Source organism: Solanum tuberosum, unplaced genomic scaffold (assembly GCF_000226075.1).
Source record: "Solanum tuberosum cultivar DM 1-3 516 R44 unplaced genomic scaffold, SolTub_3.0 scf00001, whole genome shotgun sequence".
NCBI classification, from domain to species: domain Eukaryota; kingdom Viridiplantae; phylum Streptophyta; class Magnoliopsida; order Solanales; family Solanaceae; genus Solanum; species Solanum tuberosum.
In genome coordinates, this window is record NW_006238927.1 from 4,056,412 (window position 1) to 4,075,342 (window position 18,931).

Below are 18,931 nucleotides of genomic sequence, written 5' to 3' on the forward strand. Positions count from 1 at the left end.
CCCCCCGTTAAAAAGGCTTCTAAACGAAAGAATTATCAATGCATGTAATAACACTATTTAAGAATTACTTACTTACTATTTATACTTTGTTAATTGCTCATGGTTCCCACAACCCTAGTTGTGGATTCAGTTACCCATGCTAGCAAGAACACAAATCATATTTTTAGAAGAAGAATTCATGAACTTACATAATGAGTAGAAGAAACCCGAAATCTCCAATTGAAATTCAAAGAAAAAATCTTTATAAACCGAAATTAAGAAATCAAATTGCTAATGTTTGCAAATTAATTCCCAAGAACACACCAAGAACTAAAGTTAAACAATAATGGCTAACCCCCAAAAACGAGGTTTACATACCCTATTTATAGAAAACATAATCCCTAACAAAAAGGAAATGAAATAAGGAAATAAATTGTTGGACGCGGCTTTAATCGACGAGACTGACCTACGGACCGTGGATCGACCTACGATCCGTAGGTCCCTTCCGTAGCTCAGGACTTAGAACTTTTCCACAGAGGTTGGAACCTTCAACTTTCTGATGCAAACGACGGACCTGCAAAATGGACCGTAGGTTGACTTACAGTCCATGGGTCCCCTCTCGTGGGTCCACATTTAGAACTTTTCATCAGGTACTGGAACTCAGACTTTCTGAAACAAATGACGGACATGCTGGAAGGCTCGTAGGTCAACCTACAGTCCATCAATAGCCACAGTGGTCCACACTTGGTCAAGACTTCCCTGATGCTCCATCTACGCCACCAACCTACGGAGTGTGACTGGACCTACGGTCCGTAGGTCACCTCTGTAGGTGACTCCTTCTACAGAAATTCAATTGATGTCCCTCTCAACCTCGTCCAAGCCTATTTCCTACAAATATAACACAAAAACATTAATTCTAATACAAAATGGTCGTAGACACACACAACTCTTAAGTGAAATGTATTAAAAATATCGTAAACTCACGGTATATCAGTCAACATATGCTCCATTGTGGGTAGGTCATTCTTTTGGGATTTTATGAACCTATCCACCTTTTCTGCTACAAAGGTCCATCCTGAGTTGAGTGTTAGCTCTGGGATAATCAACACTGATCTCCTCTTGCCTTTTAAGTTGATAATAATGATGTTTAAGTTGATAATAATGATGGATCTTCCATACTTGTTGAAATTTCTTGCGCAAAAGGTTTCAGAGAAATCTTCTCTTATTTTCCATCTTCTCACTGAGTTTCTTTAGACAAGGAGGCTTCATTCAGTCTTTGGACTATCCACATCATAGTTTTCATGGAAAAATGAGTCCTGGTAATGGAGTTTATGTTTCTCTAAGTCCAGTCATACCAATACCCAGCAGTCCATGAGAGTCTTGCAAGATAATAAGACTTGAAGCCCACAGCAAAATAAATGGTGTTTTCCATCAAAAAACGTATAAGAAATGGGTGTCTGTAGAAAGGGAAATGAGAGGGAGGAAGAAGAGAAGAAAGAGGGGTTGATTCCGGTGATCAAAAGGATCACCGGAGGGGGAAGGAAGTTCCAGAGAAGACCCAGGTCATTACCTCGATGGCTGTGCCTGGGAGAAAAAGGTTTTACTTTCTCTCTCATACCTGCATATGTTTTTGTGAGAATTTCATTAATTGTTGGACAAATTTTAATTTAAGGATGAAAGTTGTTAAGTTTTATATATATGGGGATGTTTTTTTGTTAAAAAGAATAATTTAAATATAGAGTAATCCTGCATATGGCTAATTGTATAGCTTAGTGTGCAATCATCGCAATACTTATCAAAAATTTATCAACTAGCATCAAGAATGCCCTCAAAACGTAAGGTACATGCAGATAAATTGTAGTAATTGAGCATATAAATATGCACAAAATTAAACACTAATAGTCAAGCATAGAAAAATGAGGTGTTTGTAACTTTAATTTACCTAAGAGTTAACGAAGTATATATTTCAAAAGTGGAAGGTTTTATAGTTGAAACTTGGATTACGAATATACCCTTCAAAAGTTAAATGTACATTTTATTTACCAATTTTATATATTTACTAACTAGATAATTTACCCTCGCTTTGTGAAGTAATCTATGACCTCATTAAGATTATGAATGATCATTTTCTAATATCTGAATATTAGACATTTGGTATTGTCACATATATTAAGAACTTGAAAGATTGTAAAATCCTTACTCTTTAATGAATTTTATCTTTTACATATTTTCGATTATAATATTTGTACTTTGATATAATTGGTTTCTCAATATTGAATAATTTTTCATAGGTTAGTCAATTGTCACTTTGTGTATTATTTGGTACATGTGCATGCAAAGTATAAGATATTCAATTTGATGGCCTATTATTCATTATTTAGCCAGTAGCAGCTAGTTTTTCCTCGCCCTAGGGATGGCAACCATAGTCGGAGCATACTTAGCCAATTGAGTGAACTTCAAAGCATATTCATTCACACTCATATTTCCTTGTCTAAGATTAATGAACTCAAGAACTTTTACTTCCCTCATCTCAAGTGAAAAAAATTGTTAAGAAACTCGCCTTTGAATTTCTCCCAATCAAGAGGATCCGCATCAATAGTCTCTGTTCCCTCCATTGTTTGAACCAAACTGGAGCAACACCCTTAAGTTGATAAGTATCCAATTCCACTTTTTCCACTGGTAACACTCCCATAATATCTACTATCTTGTACACCTCATCAAAAAACTTGTGAGGATCCTTATAAACTTTCGACCCGTGAAATTTCGGAGGATTCATCCTAGTGAAGTCTTATCCTTATTGTCATTGAACCCACATTTGGGTTCACGGGAGAACCGACTTCTCTATTTTCTTGGGTCGTCATAACTTGAGCCAAGACTTGGAAAGCAGCTCAAAACTCGACATGATTCACTTGTTCGGCCAAAGGATCATTCAAAACTTGAGAAACCTCGGGCTCCACATTCTCACCGTACTTTTTCTCACATAAACTCTTCAGGGGCCATATCCTGAAAAGCATCAGACAAGATTTAGGAGAAGGATCTTTATAGAGATAGACTCCATGACACGACTTTAGAGTAATGAATGAAGTGAAGTTTCCTAAACATTTTGTAGCCTCTTATTCATAAATATGTCATACTTCTCACTCATGAACAAGACTCTACTCAACGCGGCTTGTCAGATATCCTAGGACTTTTTCTAAAACCTTGCCATATCCTGAAAAGTATCGAACAAGATTTAGGAGAAGGATCTTTATAGAGATAGACTCTATGACACGACTTTAGAGTAATGAATGAAGTGAAGTTTCCTAAACGTTTTGTAACCTCCTATTCATAAATGTGGTGTGCTTCACACTCATGAACAAGACTCTACTCAATGCGGCTTGTCATATATCCTAGAATTTTTTCTAAAATCTTGTGCTCTGATATCAAGTTTTTCACGATCCAAAGTACACCCTAGACATGACATGATGTATAAGACTTTGATAGGCCCTACACAAGCCGCTTGACATACATACAACACAGTACTATAGAAATTATAAGAAATTAAGCAAAATGTATCATATCATAAAAGAGTTTGACATAAGAGCGGGAGTCTACATATTGCCTTGACAAGCCAATCTAATACATCAAAAAAAGTGGTCAGGACATAACACGTACACACCACGTACAACATCTGAAAACTAAATACATAAGAAAAGCATAGTAAAAATAAAACAGTCCTCAAAATATGAGGACTCACCAAGTCTTCACGATTTACCGATCAACTAGCCACGAGCGTGAGAAGAGAAAGTGTCGGACCTTATATTATGAGACAATGTAGGTACAAGTACGCATTAGTACATGAAATGTACTAAATATGAGTGATATGTATAAAACATGAGACATAATCATAAGGGGACATAAGAGGGAACATGATATGCATGACCAAGCTAAAATATAGTAAAACCTTGAAAGAAGAATTGTAAGTCATGCACATGGTCAATGGATAAAAATCATTATGAAAGCTTCATAAGACCTTTGAAGTAACTTTAGTTCATTTTATGAGATATTAGCTTTAACGACAATAGACCATGTGAGCTATAACATGAAATCCGATGCAACTCCCACACAGAGAAGGGAGAGTCTACTTGTCAAGGTAGGACTCCATATCATTAATCCTTATGTTATTTGTGGATCCACTAGCTAGGTCATTTAAGACAATCTACAGGGCCACGTAGTTTGGAACTAGAGGTTGTTAGTAGAGACTATCCTATTTGAGCCTCCACCTCAAAGTTCTCTCGGTGCTAAGTTAAATTCAACGAAATGGAGAAAGTCAATTATCAAAACATAACATTAGAAAATGCAATAATCATAATACCAATCCAAATCATAAAGTCTTATAAGAGTAGCTCTTTTAAACCATGATCCATGCATATGTGAGAAATCCTTTCACCAACATGACTATCTAAGTATGTGAGAAAACATTTCACAATTTGATGATGTTTATCTCAAAAGCAACCTTAGATCATAAACATCTTTATCATAAAAAGATACATAACTATCATAATTCATATTCATAACTTCATGGGTTTCTTCGTAAATTCATAGTCAAAATTTATAGAAATTAATTAGAAATAATGTAGTTTAATCAATATATGCATAGGAAGATTGAAATTGAATAGTTAAATCAACATCAATTAAGACTCATATGGATCACATGAAACCCTAAGCAACTTAGGTGAAATTGAATTGGACACCTAAGAATCCTTTGGACCCATTGGATGAATGAATTTCAATAGTGAAATTCCACATATCTTGATGATGCCCAAAAGCAATGGAGGAAAAAGGAGACTTGAAACTTGAACCCTAGTTTTCTTCCTTGAGACTTAAGGAAATTTGGAGAGGATGAATGTGGATGCAATTGGGGATTTGAGAGAATGAGAGGGTTTGGGTAAATTTAGGAGTTGAAGGGTAGTTATAGGTCTTGAATTAAAGGTTAAAATGACATAGTATAAGTATTAAATGCATAGGAAAAGACTCAAATATCCTTAATAATTAACTACTACGTACAGTGACCTTCGGACTGGACCTACGGTCCATAGAACTTTCTATGGCCCGTACTAGTCATATGTAGACTTAACCTCAGAAACCCAAAATTTGCTAAACTTCCCACGAGACCTTCCTACGGCCCATCAAAATTTCTATGGCTCGAAGAGCCAACATGTAGAACCCAAATTCCAGTCCAATATTTCACTAAGTCTGAGACCCCTCTACGAAACCCATCTACGCCCCATAGTCCTTACGACAACCCGTCATGTTCACTCGTAGGTCAAACTTCAGAACTTTAAATTTTTCCTAAACTCAACCTCCCTCCTACGAGCACCATCTATGGCCCGTATGAGCTTCTACGAACCGTAGACTAGTCTCATAAGACACAACCAGTAGCCAAAACATGAAGTCCTTTCCTTTTTCAATTTCTGAGGTGTTACACAGATTTAAAGGTAAAAGTAAAATAGGGATAGAACACATAAAAGTACGAAGAAAATAAAAAATTAAATTCCTAAATTCTAAGGGCGCCACGTAGGCAGGCCTGGGATTCTCTCTCTTTATATATATATATATATATATATATTGTTTAATTTTGCCGGTAATTAAAGTTAAAACCAATAGCAAACCAAACCAAAAGTGTCAGATTTTTTCTTCGAGTTGATTCAATTTTTTATCTGGCTATTTTTTATTTATTTTTTACTTGAACACCCTTAGTTGGCATGTCTCGATCCGAGAAATGACAAATGGACCGGGATGAGGCAGTTGCGGAGCATATTCGCATAAACCCGCAAAGATTTTAACCAGGAATAATTTGTTTACTTCAAGCTGCCCCACTCTGCCTCCCCCGCATAATTTGTTAAAGATAATATTTTGAAAAAAAACAATAGAAAAGGTGTTCAACTTTTTATAAGATTTACGAGTGTTTTATGGTTGAAATTAGAATCTTTTCTAGAATTTGTTTCACCGCACTTGTAAGGTTATACCGTTTCCTTTCTAGTTTAATTTTTTACCAAATTGAAAAATAGTGTTTACATCTGAGAAAAAAAAAGAAATCTATTCATTTCCATTCCAACTTATTCATGAAAACTCTTGTCCGTACCTATGGCTATTTATTATATCTTGCAATGAAATTGTTTCTCTATTAATAAAACTTAGCACTCATATGACAAATAGGTTCAATATTGATATAGAGCTGATTTCATAAATAGTGTATTCTTATGACAGGATTGGGACCAAAATAATTTGTAAACTTTAATAACTTCTTTGTTTGTAGCAACTCAGGGATTTACTTTTATAAATTGAAAAGTGAAAAAAAAAAAAAAAACTAACTAGAAAAGAAGTGAAAAGAACATTTGCAGCAAACGAAGAAACATGAAAAGAGGTAAAAACGTAATTCAATCAGCAATTCCACCCGCACCCGCACCAGCTAAATTTTACAAAAAAAAAAATGGTCCACCCCACTCCCCACCTACATTGATTGAAACTCGCACCGCCCCACATTGTTCTAAATCCGCCCCGCTCCCATCCCACCCTATTGTCATCCCTAGACAGAAATCAAGAAAGATTTTTAAGAATGCATAAGACCTGCTTAGAAAAGTTAATTAATTTTTGAGTAATAGTTGAATATGTAATTTTATGTCAGACTTGAAGAATGAGCAAATTGCAGCAAAAATTAACTAGAGTGAGGGAGTTAATATGTTGCAAGAGATGTAACAATCAACTTACATCATCATCCAAACCATAATACAACTAGTGGGTGAGTTCTCAGCAAAACCCCACCCTGACAATAATATTTCATCTCATTATAGAAGCATTTCAGTTATTCCACTTGAGCCCGCAATCTGATTGATCAAAGCTTTTCATATTTTACATTAAAGCAGAATGATCTCCTTCTTAATGCAAATTTACTTAAGCTACCACTCATTAATCAAGTCAAAGCTTGAGCCAACTAGCGACAAAACAAGCTCAATGATCTAATCATTTACCATATTTTCATACAAAATTTGAGAGACAGAGTCCAACAAAAACGCCAAATAACATCATAGAAATCAGTTTGGTATGTCGCCTCTTTTGTGGTTATTTAGTAAAGGGGGAGGGGGGTAAGAAGCCATATATTTAGATGAAAATCAAACCTTCATCCTTACATCGAATAAGGACAAATACCAACAGTGTCTCACTATTGCCATTGTATGGAGAGCTTTTCCTTGACTAGCTTTCTGCTTTGCTAGACTTCTTGCTTTTCTTTTGTTTTTGCTTCAGCTGAGTAAGGCCTGAAGATGTGATTTTGACATTACCCATAATTGCAGCAACAAGCTCAGGATCTGTGCATGCCTTCATCAATTCCTTCTCTCTGCTCGTAGCCTCAGGCATGTGACTAAACAAATTCATGGCTGTCTTGGCCGCTGCCAAAGGAGAAAAATTGTCAAGAAAATAAAAGCCAAGGCAATTAAAAAATGGTTCTAGTGAAGTAGCATATAAATGAGAATATAAGCCAGAATCCTATGCATACTGCAGCAAAAGTATCACTTCAGTGTAACACCTTAACAGACACAAGTAAAATAAAAATATTTTCCAAAAACAGTGACAACATGAAAGATGTACCTTTTCCTCTCTTAACAGTGCCTGGCACCAATTTCACACGATATTTGTACGACTGTACCGCATTATAAGGGCCACAGACGGGCACGGCATATAATAGAATATCATTTGGCAATGGATTTCCAGTCAAGTAGTCCACATCATTTAATTTCTCTCTCTCTTCTTCACCAATCTCGTGGATATCCACCTCCTCCATGACTATCCTGTCCCTGTCATTAGCAGCATTACCCACATTGGTTAAAGAATGGGTATCCCCTCCATTCGATGTACTTTGCAGACTCTCGTCTGCATTTTCTTGACAATCCCGAGAGAGATGACCCGCCTTTTTACACTTGTAACATATTTTTGCAGCATCTTCAATCCCTATTACCATATAAACAAAACAAAATCACAAACTCAAGAGTAAATAAAACACTCACTACAAATGTTGCATTACTGTGTATTTATTTCAAGTAACCCTTATTACTCCCTCGGACCTTATTTAGTTGTCCACTTTAGAAATGGCAAACAGATCAAGGCAACAATGATTAGCATTGTAAAGTTACAATTTTACCCTTATAGTACAATTTACAATTCCAAAATAAATTCACCCAAGATAACTAATCAATGCTGGGAAGTTCATAAGTTTATTTACTTTATTTATGACAACTTTATTTAAATAAGGGTATAATAGAAAAAAAATTGTTGTCCTTTCTTGATTTGTCAAAATGGACAACTAAATAGGGACAACAAGATAACTAATCAATGCTGGGAAGTTCATAAGTTTATTTACTTTATTTATGACAACTTTATTTAAATAAGGGTATAATAGAAAAAAAATTGTTGTCCTTTCTTGATTTGTCAAAATGGACAACTTAATAGGGACTAAAAGAGGAAATATGGACAACTAAATAGGGACGGAGGGAGTATCAACCTGCTTTCCCCCCAATCAATAACCAAGAGCATACAATCTACAAGGTACTTCCAAATAGGCAAGGTACAGATTGGGAAATTGAACCACTCTCATTTATGGAAGAAGTTTTGGCATTATCTGTTCTAAGATGCACCAAAATTCACAACAGCTGTGAATAGCAATGAAAGTTACTTTCATTTAATGCACAACTAACACCCTCTTTTTTGTGGGGGAAATCAGATTTCTGAATTTAATGCCATGTGTCACTGAATAACTTCTATCAATTCCCAAAACGTGTTTGACAAGAGACAGACAGTACAGGCAAATAATTTATTTTGCTGCAATCAAATACAAACATAAGTCAAATTTTCGTACTGCAGTCAAATATAGAACAAGTGAGTGTAAGATCCCACTCGGCAGCAATGGTGGTGCAGTGGTGGGACTATTCACCCTTAACCAGGGTCTCGGGTTCAAGCCCTGGGTATGGAGAAAATCTTGTTGGGAGCGCCACTCGAATGGGCACAGTGCGCGATCTAAATTTAGTCGGGGCTCCAATGAGGGCTCCGGACACCGGGCGGGAAACCAAATATATATATATATATATATATATATCTTTGCAGAAAGCCAATACAACTTACCACTGCTTTTATTTTGCTACTCTATTTAAGCAGCCATAGAACTTACCAGTAGTTGCTTTTGCTCCCTTATCTGGCTCTGCATCAGCCTTTTCACTCTGGATTGTTTGATCAGCCTTTTCTACTTTTCCAGCAGACTGCAAATTCATTGGAACTGTAACTAATGCAAGCATTGCTGGATAATGAAAATGCAAAAATCTTGGAGAAGTTCATATATGTACTCATTGGTGAGTTCATACACTTCTGATGGAAACCCAAGCGTGACCAGAAAAAGTTATGGTAAATGATAAGAGGAAATAACACAAAAGTGAAAATAATGGATCATCTTTTCTTTTGAAGAGTAAGAAAAACAATAGATCATCAAATGCATGATATGCGTATCAAGTATGATAACAGGATCAGCGACTCCTAAGTAGAGCTACCAGTGTAATGGGAATGAAAGCATCTAATCATGGATTGGTAATGGCCATTGGTGAACTTGAACAAATAGTCATGTTGGAGAATTTTTTCTGGAAGTAGATTGTAGTTGTGCTGTGCAAACAGAAAAAATAAATTACCCAAGCTTTTTAGAAAACATAAGAAAAATAAAAGCTAACAAATGATACTGTCACAAACTTCTTCGAAGAAGATTTATAGATCTGACACCAGGAAGAAAGTCTGGACAGGTAACAGGAAAGACCTTTGGAAAAAGAAAAAAGAGGCAGTGTCAGGGCATAGCATCAATAAGTCCCAACCAGAGAGCAAATTCTCTTCAATGAGAGGAATGCATACTAACCAGACTAGATCAAATAAATTTCAAACATCACAGTAACTTTTCAAAGTAGATCCAACAAATCCAAGAAGTGATGAACTATCAAGTGTTGTGGGACAGATTTGAAGAAAAAGATAAAGAGGAAAATACTTCAGACAGACAATCTATCTTTTTTAGTTCATACATTTGTAGAAGGAAGTTTGAGGTTGATAACTCAACTTTCTTCCTGGCTTTTATTGTTTGCATTACTTAAGCATCCTCATTTGTAAAATCATCATAGAGTGTATAATAAACTCTGTGATGATCATGGAATACCTAGAGAGCAAAAAAAGCAATACTCGCTTGATGCAGGGCTCAATCCACATTCACCTCCACTATCGTCTTTTAGAAGAAATTTGAGGCAAGGAAGTAGTATTGGCCAGACTTTATCAAATAAACTTCAGAAGCCACGTAAAGTACTATTTGATGCAGGGTATCTATATTGCCCCCGCCACCCCCACGTCATACAAAGGAATTTCTTTATATACCTGATTCATATTGTTCAGTTCACAAGACCCAAAGAACTGTATGAGGTGGATCCAGAGAACAGGATCAGAATGAGCATCTTTACCTTTGAAGTCTGACTTTTTCTTAGTTCACTCCAAACCCTATAACCCCCCACCCTACCCAAAAAATGACGGATATTAAGCACATGTTTATATCAATGCAACCTGTATGTGTCTCACTTGTATGATATCCACAACTTTAGGTCACGTCGGTAAAACAAGATACTCTTTATTTTACAAGGTACCAAGATACTCCAAGCAAAAGCTTTTCAAGACAACAATGCAGGAAGCCAGAGACTAAAACCATAAAGCCTATAAAAATGACGAGCAGAACAAAAGAAGGAAAACCAAACCACTAAAAATGAAACAATTATGAAAATACACACTGTTCATAATACTCACAGCCAGCAGCGCCATTCGAATACGACGCTCCTCCTCATCCTGATCTGCATATTTCTCTTTTATCTTCTTAAGTTTACCCTTTTGCCCACGACTGACTTTCCCGCCACCAGACTTTGCTTTGTTTACATCTCCCTCACACTGCTTCTGAGTCTTCTGATTTTCTTCTGACTGCTTTCCTCGCACAGTGGGTGCACCCTCAGAGCTATCACTGCCTTTCTTAAGCTTTCTTCTTTCAGTTTTTGTAATATAAGGCTTTTCTCTCGGTGTTACTTTTTTTTCTTCATCATTATGCTGCCCTGCAGATCCTAAGGGAGAAGGGACCCCATACTTCTTAGTAGATGCAGTAGAAGATCCAATTTCGAGAGCTCTATCAATAAGATCCTCCAGCTGTGATGCCCCAGAAGTAGCCATTATCCCCAAAGAATCTGATGTACCATTATTATTATTGCAATTAACTTCAACAGAAGAGTTGACTGAATTGCTAGCTTGATCATCAGAGATGCTCAAGACGATATTGGATTGAGCTTCAGAAGAAACACCCGAAACATTTGACCTATCCTTTGGCATATCTGTTATGCCTTGCATATCTACAATGGGTGTTTCCATGGACAACTCCTCCTCCGAGTCGGAATCAGGAATTGCTTTCGATGGCTCACCTTGTTCAGCATCATTTAATCCTTCCTCTTCACCTCTAACTCTCCTTTCATTCAAGTGAAACCCCAAAGAACTTTCATCCATGCGAAATAATATTCCAAAGCCCATAACAAGAGGGTGTGGTGGAAGAAAATTCTTTTTACCACGGATCATGAAACTTCCAACTGTTAGATATTCACCTGTAGGAGCAGTTTTACTGACCTGATGAGGATAAACCCACCAAGCGCTGGTCACTATCTTTGAGTCCCAAGCCTGGCTTTGGCAAACCTACAGTGCAAATTCGGTAAGTATTTGTGAGGTTGTTGCTTCCCACCTACAGCAGATACAATAATATGAAATCTGCACAACTTACAGTGTAGCATCCCGCTTGGTTCAATGTGAGAGGAGGTATTGGCATCTCAGGTTTGTGATTCTTGATCACAGTGCTGGAAGCTCCATGGAGATCTGCATGAATGTACCTATTTCAAGGAAAATATTTCTCATACAACAATCACATAAAAAGGAACAAATTCCCTACAAACTTAACCAGATTCACAAGACAGTTTTAGTATCTAATGTCATATAAAAACTAGACATACATTAATTGGAAATTGATAAATTAGGAACAGTGTACGTACAGTTATTATTAAATTCAAAAAAGAATAAGAAAGAAGTCTGGTCAGTGTAAATGAATAGGTGGGGATAAAAGGTATTGTAGCACCAAAAGTTTGGATCACTATATTTTTATTTTTTTTATGACAAGGGAAGCCCGCAGCCGCTACCCTTTGGGTGCGCACAGGGTAAAACCCCCGCTCCTATGCAATAGCTCGCAAACCACATAGGAGAGGTAACCCGCATTAGGCAAGCCCGGTGCGACGAGCTCAACCCAAAAGGCAAACCCCTTGCTTTCGCAAGCAAGGGGTTTCGAACTTGAGACCTCCAACATGGAAGTCCCAAGCCCAAACCACTGGGCCACCCCGAAGGGTAGTTTGAATCACTATATCCTGATACAGAATGCAAAGTTACCACATTCTATTACTCTAAATTGCTTATACTTGATAAAGTGTTAATTCAGTTACTCCATTCTAGAGAGTGGAATGTAATCCTTTCCTTTTTGGGTCATCATAAACTGATGTCTCTTTTCCAATGACTGAGTTTGAGGATAACACAACACAGCAAGTAACATCTCTAAACTCCATACATCCTATATTTATGTCAGTGCTTGACGGGGAACAGATTTTAAAATGTTAATTTGACTAGTTTATTATACATGGAGAAAACATTGAAGTAATGATTAAAAAGATAGTTTCATCAGACCGTAGGTTAAGATTTGAGTAGAAAAAGAAATCTTAAGTTCTTTAAGATTGTGAAAGTTATATAGAATAATATTATTTTAAAATGGTGCAAAACATTTTGGAACGGCTCAGAAATGAAAAGAGCATCATATATATACTGAAATGGAAGGAACATAACTTTTCGGTGCATCAACATCTAAAGGAAAAGGTAGCAGCCGCCCCAATACGATTTCCCAATAAATGTTTGATTAACCACACTTTTGACTGTCTTCTCAAATTTACACAAAGCATCTTAAGTGGTTCTTAATTCAAATTTACACTTTTGACTCTCTTCTCTGCCTTCTCTCTAGACTATTCTGTGAAATCCCAACGGTAACTTCTCGCCGGATTCTCTTGGCGGAGAAGCTGAGATGAGCATCACCATTGATCTCTTTGGTCCAACAATAACACAGCCCCCAGACACCCCCGATCCAAACAAACACAATCCTTTTCTTCACAAACAACCCCAAATTCCCAATACAACGAACTCTCAATTTCCACAAGACTCCCTCCATGCTTCGACTAGCAATACTCCCGGCACCAACGCTCCTAGCGGTAGAGATAAAAGCGAGCAATTCTCTTACGCTGGAGTACTAACAACATCAGCTCACAAAAGGGGAAAAATATGTCTTCCCCATAGAAATTATGAGTTCGACAAGGGTAAACCGGTCATCGTATTCACTGAAGAGGAGAATGAGCTGCTGGCCAACACCTGCAAATGGACTATTGTAGGTAAATTTGCCAAAACCAGACCCTCCATTGAAAAAATTAGGACTGAATTTGTGAAAATTGTACCTCTCAAAGGATCTGTGAAAATAGGGGTAAAAGATCTTAAACATGTGTTCATAGATGTGGAAAATGAAGAGGATTTCCAAACCATATATTCTAAGAACGTCATTAACCTGGACGAGGAGAATAGCATGAAAATCCAAAAGTGGTCGACCAAATTTAAACCCGAGGCAGATACTTTAGCTCCTGTTTGGATAAATCTTCCAAACCTCCCCTGGCATTATTATGAATGGGTAGCACTTTGTAGAATTGTTAGTCCTATTGGTAATCCCATTACTATGGACAAAGCTACTCAATCCAAAACCAGACCCACCATGGCCAAATTGAAAGTCGAAATTGATCTGCTGAAACCTCTTGTTCATGAAGTTGCTGTGGTCATCAAAAATCCTAAAGGGGAGATTGAAAATTTTGATCAAAAAATCGAATACGAGACAATCCCCGCCTTCTGCGCTCACTGCAAGATTCAGGGTCATACAGCTCTAAAATGTAGAATCCTCCACCCCGAGCTAGGATTCGATAATACAAATGAGAAAGAAAATGAGAACAATGAACAAGATCTGAGACAGGGGAGCATCCAAGGCAATCAACAGAACAAGAGAAGTAATCCAAGGCAAAGAAATCCTAGTCATCAAGAGGTTACTGCTAAAGATTACAAAACCTCTGAAAAAACCAACTGTCTAAAGAGGTAGAGACAAATACGAAAGACAAGGACGAGGGATGGCAAAATGTGGATAGAAGGAAAAATAAAGGAGGGCATCAAGTCAAATCCAACAACGATAAAGGGAGCCATAACATCAACTCTCACGCGGCCAACAACAAAAGCCTCAATAGATTTGTGCAGCTTCAGGACAATAAAAGATCTGATGAAATGGACACCACGCGAGAACTGGCTTGTACTAATGATAGCCAGAGCCAAAATAAACTCGTGAACACAGCATTCAAGTACACGAGAGTGGATAGAGCCCTGGAGGAAAAGACAAAAGAAAGAACTGGAAAAAAAGCTGAGAAACAAGGAGTTAGACTTGATGTTCGAAGGAACAGTAACTCTTCAAATGCAAAGATTGATGATACCAAAGAACAACTTCATGAAGAAATTGCTAACATATTGGAAGTCAACAAGGAAGAACTCACTGCTATGGTCAACAAAAGGAAGAGGTTCCGCAAAAATGTTATGATCCCAATTGAAATGTTTCCCGAAAATGAAACTATCAACATTACTAATGGAGGATTGTTCAAGAGTAATGAAGGGATATGAGTGTACCTACCCTATCAGAAGTGAGGGGATGGACCAATAAAAATTGGAGAGAGACTCATGGTTTGAATACTTATGAGATGGGGGGTGGAAAATTTTTGTTCGAGTTCGCAACAAGAGACACGGCAGAGCAAGTGATTACAGGGGACTGGGTGTGGAAAAACACTAGGGTTCAACTGGACTGGTGGTCGCCAACAATAGCGGCCATAAACAGAGAGATTGGACCCTCTTCGACATGGATCAGAATTGTGGGTCTCCCACTACATCTATGGTCGCATAAGACTTTCAAAGCATCGGAGATTTCTGCGGGGGTTGGGTCGAAACGGAGGAAGAGACACAGCTAAGAAATCACCCTAAATGGGCTAGAATTAAGGTTGAAGGTGATGGTTCGAGGATACTGAAGGAGGTGAAAATCTTGAATGCCGAAATCTTCTTTTCCATGCAGTTGTGGACACAGCTGCCGGCCAAATTCACTATCGGAGAAGAAGGCAAGTCGGCCTCTTTTAACCAGCAGTTCTCGCAGATTTATCCAGAGGTTAATAGAGGGGTTGAGGGGGGTGCCAGTTTTTTATCACATGTGGGGACAAGAAAAGACAATGGGTCAGAGCCCACTTCAAATTCAAATTTGAAGTCAATTACGGGTCAGCCTTTGTTTCTATCTCCTTCAAATCAAGGCCCAAAACACAATAAATCACAAATCCACCCAAGCCCAGCAGAGAAATTTAAAAAGCCCAGCAGTTCCAAGGCCCGCTCACGTGAGAAGGATGTGGAGGGGGAAAAAGGTAATAGAGATCTTAAAGACCTCGCTTCTCAGTTCCTGCAAGCATTCAAGAATTGGGAGAAAGAAAATGAAGGAGAGGAAGAATATACGATGGGGCAGAAGGGGAAGAAAGGACTGTCTCCAACATCCAGGAAACCGCGAAACACAGCCTCATGAGGCTGAACTCCCCAAAAAAGGAAGAGAACATGTGCAAGTGTTAGAACAGGATTTGCAGATTCAGCAGATACGTGACGCCGATCCAGTCAATATGCAAATCCCTCTTTCTCAAGAAATCATCGAGACGGAAGCATCAAATTGGGTTAATTCCCATATCCTAGAGTTGAGCAATACTTATGGGGTAGCTTTCGAAGGTTTCGAAAAAGAAACCATAGCTTTGTTGATGAAGATTGATGAGAGAAAACCATTGCTAGATAACAAGGGGCCTGGTAAGGCAGTGTCTACTCCAAAGAGCAGGGGAAGAAGTGGAAGGGAGCAGGAGCAGGGGGAGAAATTTGTGTTTCACTTTTAAATGAAAGTTAATCTATTGACATGGAATGTAAGGGGGTTAAACGACCAAACAAAGAATAATGGCGAAGAGTCTAATGCAAAAATGGAAGGCAGATGTTTATTGTTTTCAAGAAACAAAGCTCAGCAAGGAGGTTGAAGTAATGGCCAAGCAACTATGGTCATGCCGATGGATGAAGTGTGGTTACCTGGAAGTTGTGGGTACCAGTGGGGAGGTCCTTATGATGTCGGGTCCTTATGATGTGGGACAGTAGAAGCTGGACTGGGACGTTAGTTGAAGCTGGTCAATATTCCATCACTTATGAGTTTGTTTCAACTCATAACCTCTATACATGGTACCTCACTGGAGTGTATGCACCCCATACTAGGGATGAGAAGTTAAATTGCTGGGAGGAACTAGTTGCTGTTAGAACCATTTGTGATGGGCCTTGGGTCACATGTGGAGATTTTAACACCAACAAAACTATGGAAGAAAGAAAAGGATGCAATAGAATTTCCTTCGTTATGTCTGACTTCTCAACATGGATACATGAGATGGAACTGCATGAACCCCAGCTTCATGGTGGAGATTTTACGTGGTTCAGAGGCCTCAATCACCCAAGTGCAGCGAGGCTAGACAGATTCCTTTTCTCTATGGAATGGGAAGAAAAATTCAAAAACATAAAGCAAAAGCTACTACCTAGAGTCCTCTCTGATCATTGCCCTATCATGTTAGAGTGTGGAAATTGGGAGAAGAAAAGGTCAAATTTCAAGTTCGAGAACTGGTGGATCAAAGTGGAAGGTTTCACTGAACCAATCCAAGTATGGTGGAAGGTTGCCCAGACTATAGACTCAATATTAAGCTAAAAATGCTCAAGGAAAAACTCAAAGATTGGAGCAAAGCAAACTTTGGGATGATAGCAAATAAGAAGAACAGCCTGCTGGAAGAACTGGCTGAGATTGATGAGTTACAGGGAACAAGAGATTTGACTGAAGATGAAATGATGGTAAGAGCCACCATAGTAGTGGAGTTGGAAGAGCTCGCAAAAAATGAAGAATCAAGGTGGAGACAGAAATCCAGAGTATTATGGCTGAAACAAGGGGACAATAATACAAGGTTCTTCCAAATAATGGCAACATCACACAGGAGGAATAACACCAGGCTAATAGACAAAGGAGAAATTGTAGAAGACCCTAGAGAAATCAGAAACATTATGATTGAATTCTATAGGAAGCAATACACTGAATCTGAAAATTGGAGACCTGAGACCTAGTTTTCATTTCCTGGACTGTCCAACTATAACTCAGGAGGAACAAACTTGGATGCAAAGACCTTTTACTGAGGAAGAGGTCTTGGGATGATTAAAACAGTGTGATGGAGATAAACCTCCAGGCCCTGATGACTTCACAATGAGTTTCTTCATTGTCATGTGGGGAACTTTGAAGGAGGATTTGATGTTGACCATTCACAATTTTCATCAAAAGGAAGTATTTGAAAAAGGTTTTAATGCCACCTTCATAGCATTGATTCCTAAAAAAGCTGGGGTAGAGGAATTAAAAGACTTCAGACCTATTAGCTTGATAGGGGGAGTTTATAAGATTATCTCCAAACTAATCACAGAGAGGTTGAAGACAGTAATGGGGAGATTGGTTGATATACACCAAATGGCTTTCTTAAAAGGAAGGCAAATTATGGATGCCTCACTTATTGCTAATGAATTGGTGGACTCAAGGTTGGTATCTTGTGTAAACTGGATATAGAAAAGGCATATAATCATGTAAATTGGTCTTTTCTGTTAAAAATTCTGAAGGACATGGGTTTTGGGAGGAAGTGGCTTAACTGGATATACTTCTGCATATCCACTGTTAAATTCTCATTAATTATAAATGGTAACTCTGAAGGTTTCTTTCAATCTCAAAGGGGGTTGAGGCAGGGGGGCCCTCTCTCAAGTCTCACCTTTCCTTTTCATTCTAGCCATGGAAGGCCTCAACCACATGATTAGGAGAGCAAATGTCAATGGATGGTTAACTGGTTTTAAAGCTCAAATGCAGGAGAGAATGGAGAATGAGGTGGGGGGTTACTCATTTACTTTATGCAGATGATTCTGTGATTTTCTGTGATCCTGAGGTGACACAAATCAGACACATCAGAGCTATCCTCACTATTTTTTAAGGTGTTTCTGGGCTCCATGTAAATTGGCAAAAGAGTTTCATCTATCCAGTAAACCATGTAAGCAACATGGAACAGCTAGCTAGCAACCTTGGCTGCCAGATAGCTACTCTGCCAACAAAGTATTTGGGCATGCCTTTGGGTGCACAAAACAAGGACATAGGAGTGTGGAATGATGTTTTGGAGAGATGTGACAGGAAACTTGCAAGGTGGAAGAGTCATTACCTCTCTTTGGGAGGGAGATAGAGTCATTACCTAGTCAAATCAGTCCTAGATGCCGTTCCTTCCTACATGATGAGCCTTTTTCCTATTCCAAAAAGCATTGAGAAAAAGATCAACAAACTTAGAAGATCTTTTCTTTGGAATGGTAACAGAGAAAATAGAGGTTACAAGCTAGTCAAGTGCGACATTGTAACTCTTAGTAGGAAGCATGGGGGACTGGATATAAAAAAGTTAAGCCTCCAGAACTCCTGCCTTCTACAGAAATGGTTATGGAGGTTCTGCATTGAAGAGATAGCACTAAGGAGAGAGTCATCATTGCCAAGTATGGACTACAGAGTCATTGGTCTACTGAGGAGGTTCTGGGAACTTTTGGGTGTAGTGTTTGGAAGACCATTAGAAGACTATGGCCACAGTTCAAGGATAACATCTCACTTAAGGTG

General features: G+C 38.2%; 1 protein-coding gene across 1 annotated transcript in view; it reads right to left on the reverse strand.

Annotated features, from left to right (window-relative positions):
• Positions 1 to 6,846: 6,846 nt before the first annotated feature.
• LOC102589147 (nuclear export mediator factor NEMF) overlaps positions 6,847 to 18,931 on the reverse strand; it is a 29,267-nt gene continuing 17,182 nt past the window's right edge. The window contains exons 10-14 of the mRNA XM_006337927.2: positions 11,834 to 11,939; positions 10,828 to 11,748; positions 9,179 to 9,266; positions 7,606 to 7,965; positions 6,847 to 7,406 (exon numbers count right to left, since the gene is read on the reverse strand). Of these exons, the coding sequence (XP_006337989.1) occupies positions 7,213 to 7,406; positions 7,606 to 7,965; positions 9,179 to 9,266; positions 10,828 to 11,748; positions 11,834 to 11,939 (1,669 nt within the window). The 3' untranslated portion in view covers positions 6,847 to 7,212. The remainder of the gene's footprint in view (positions 7,407 to 7,605; positions 7,966 to 9,178; positions 9,267 to 10,827; positions 11,749 to 11,833; positions 11,940 to 18,931) is intronic.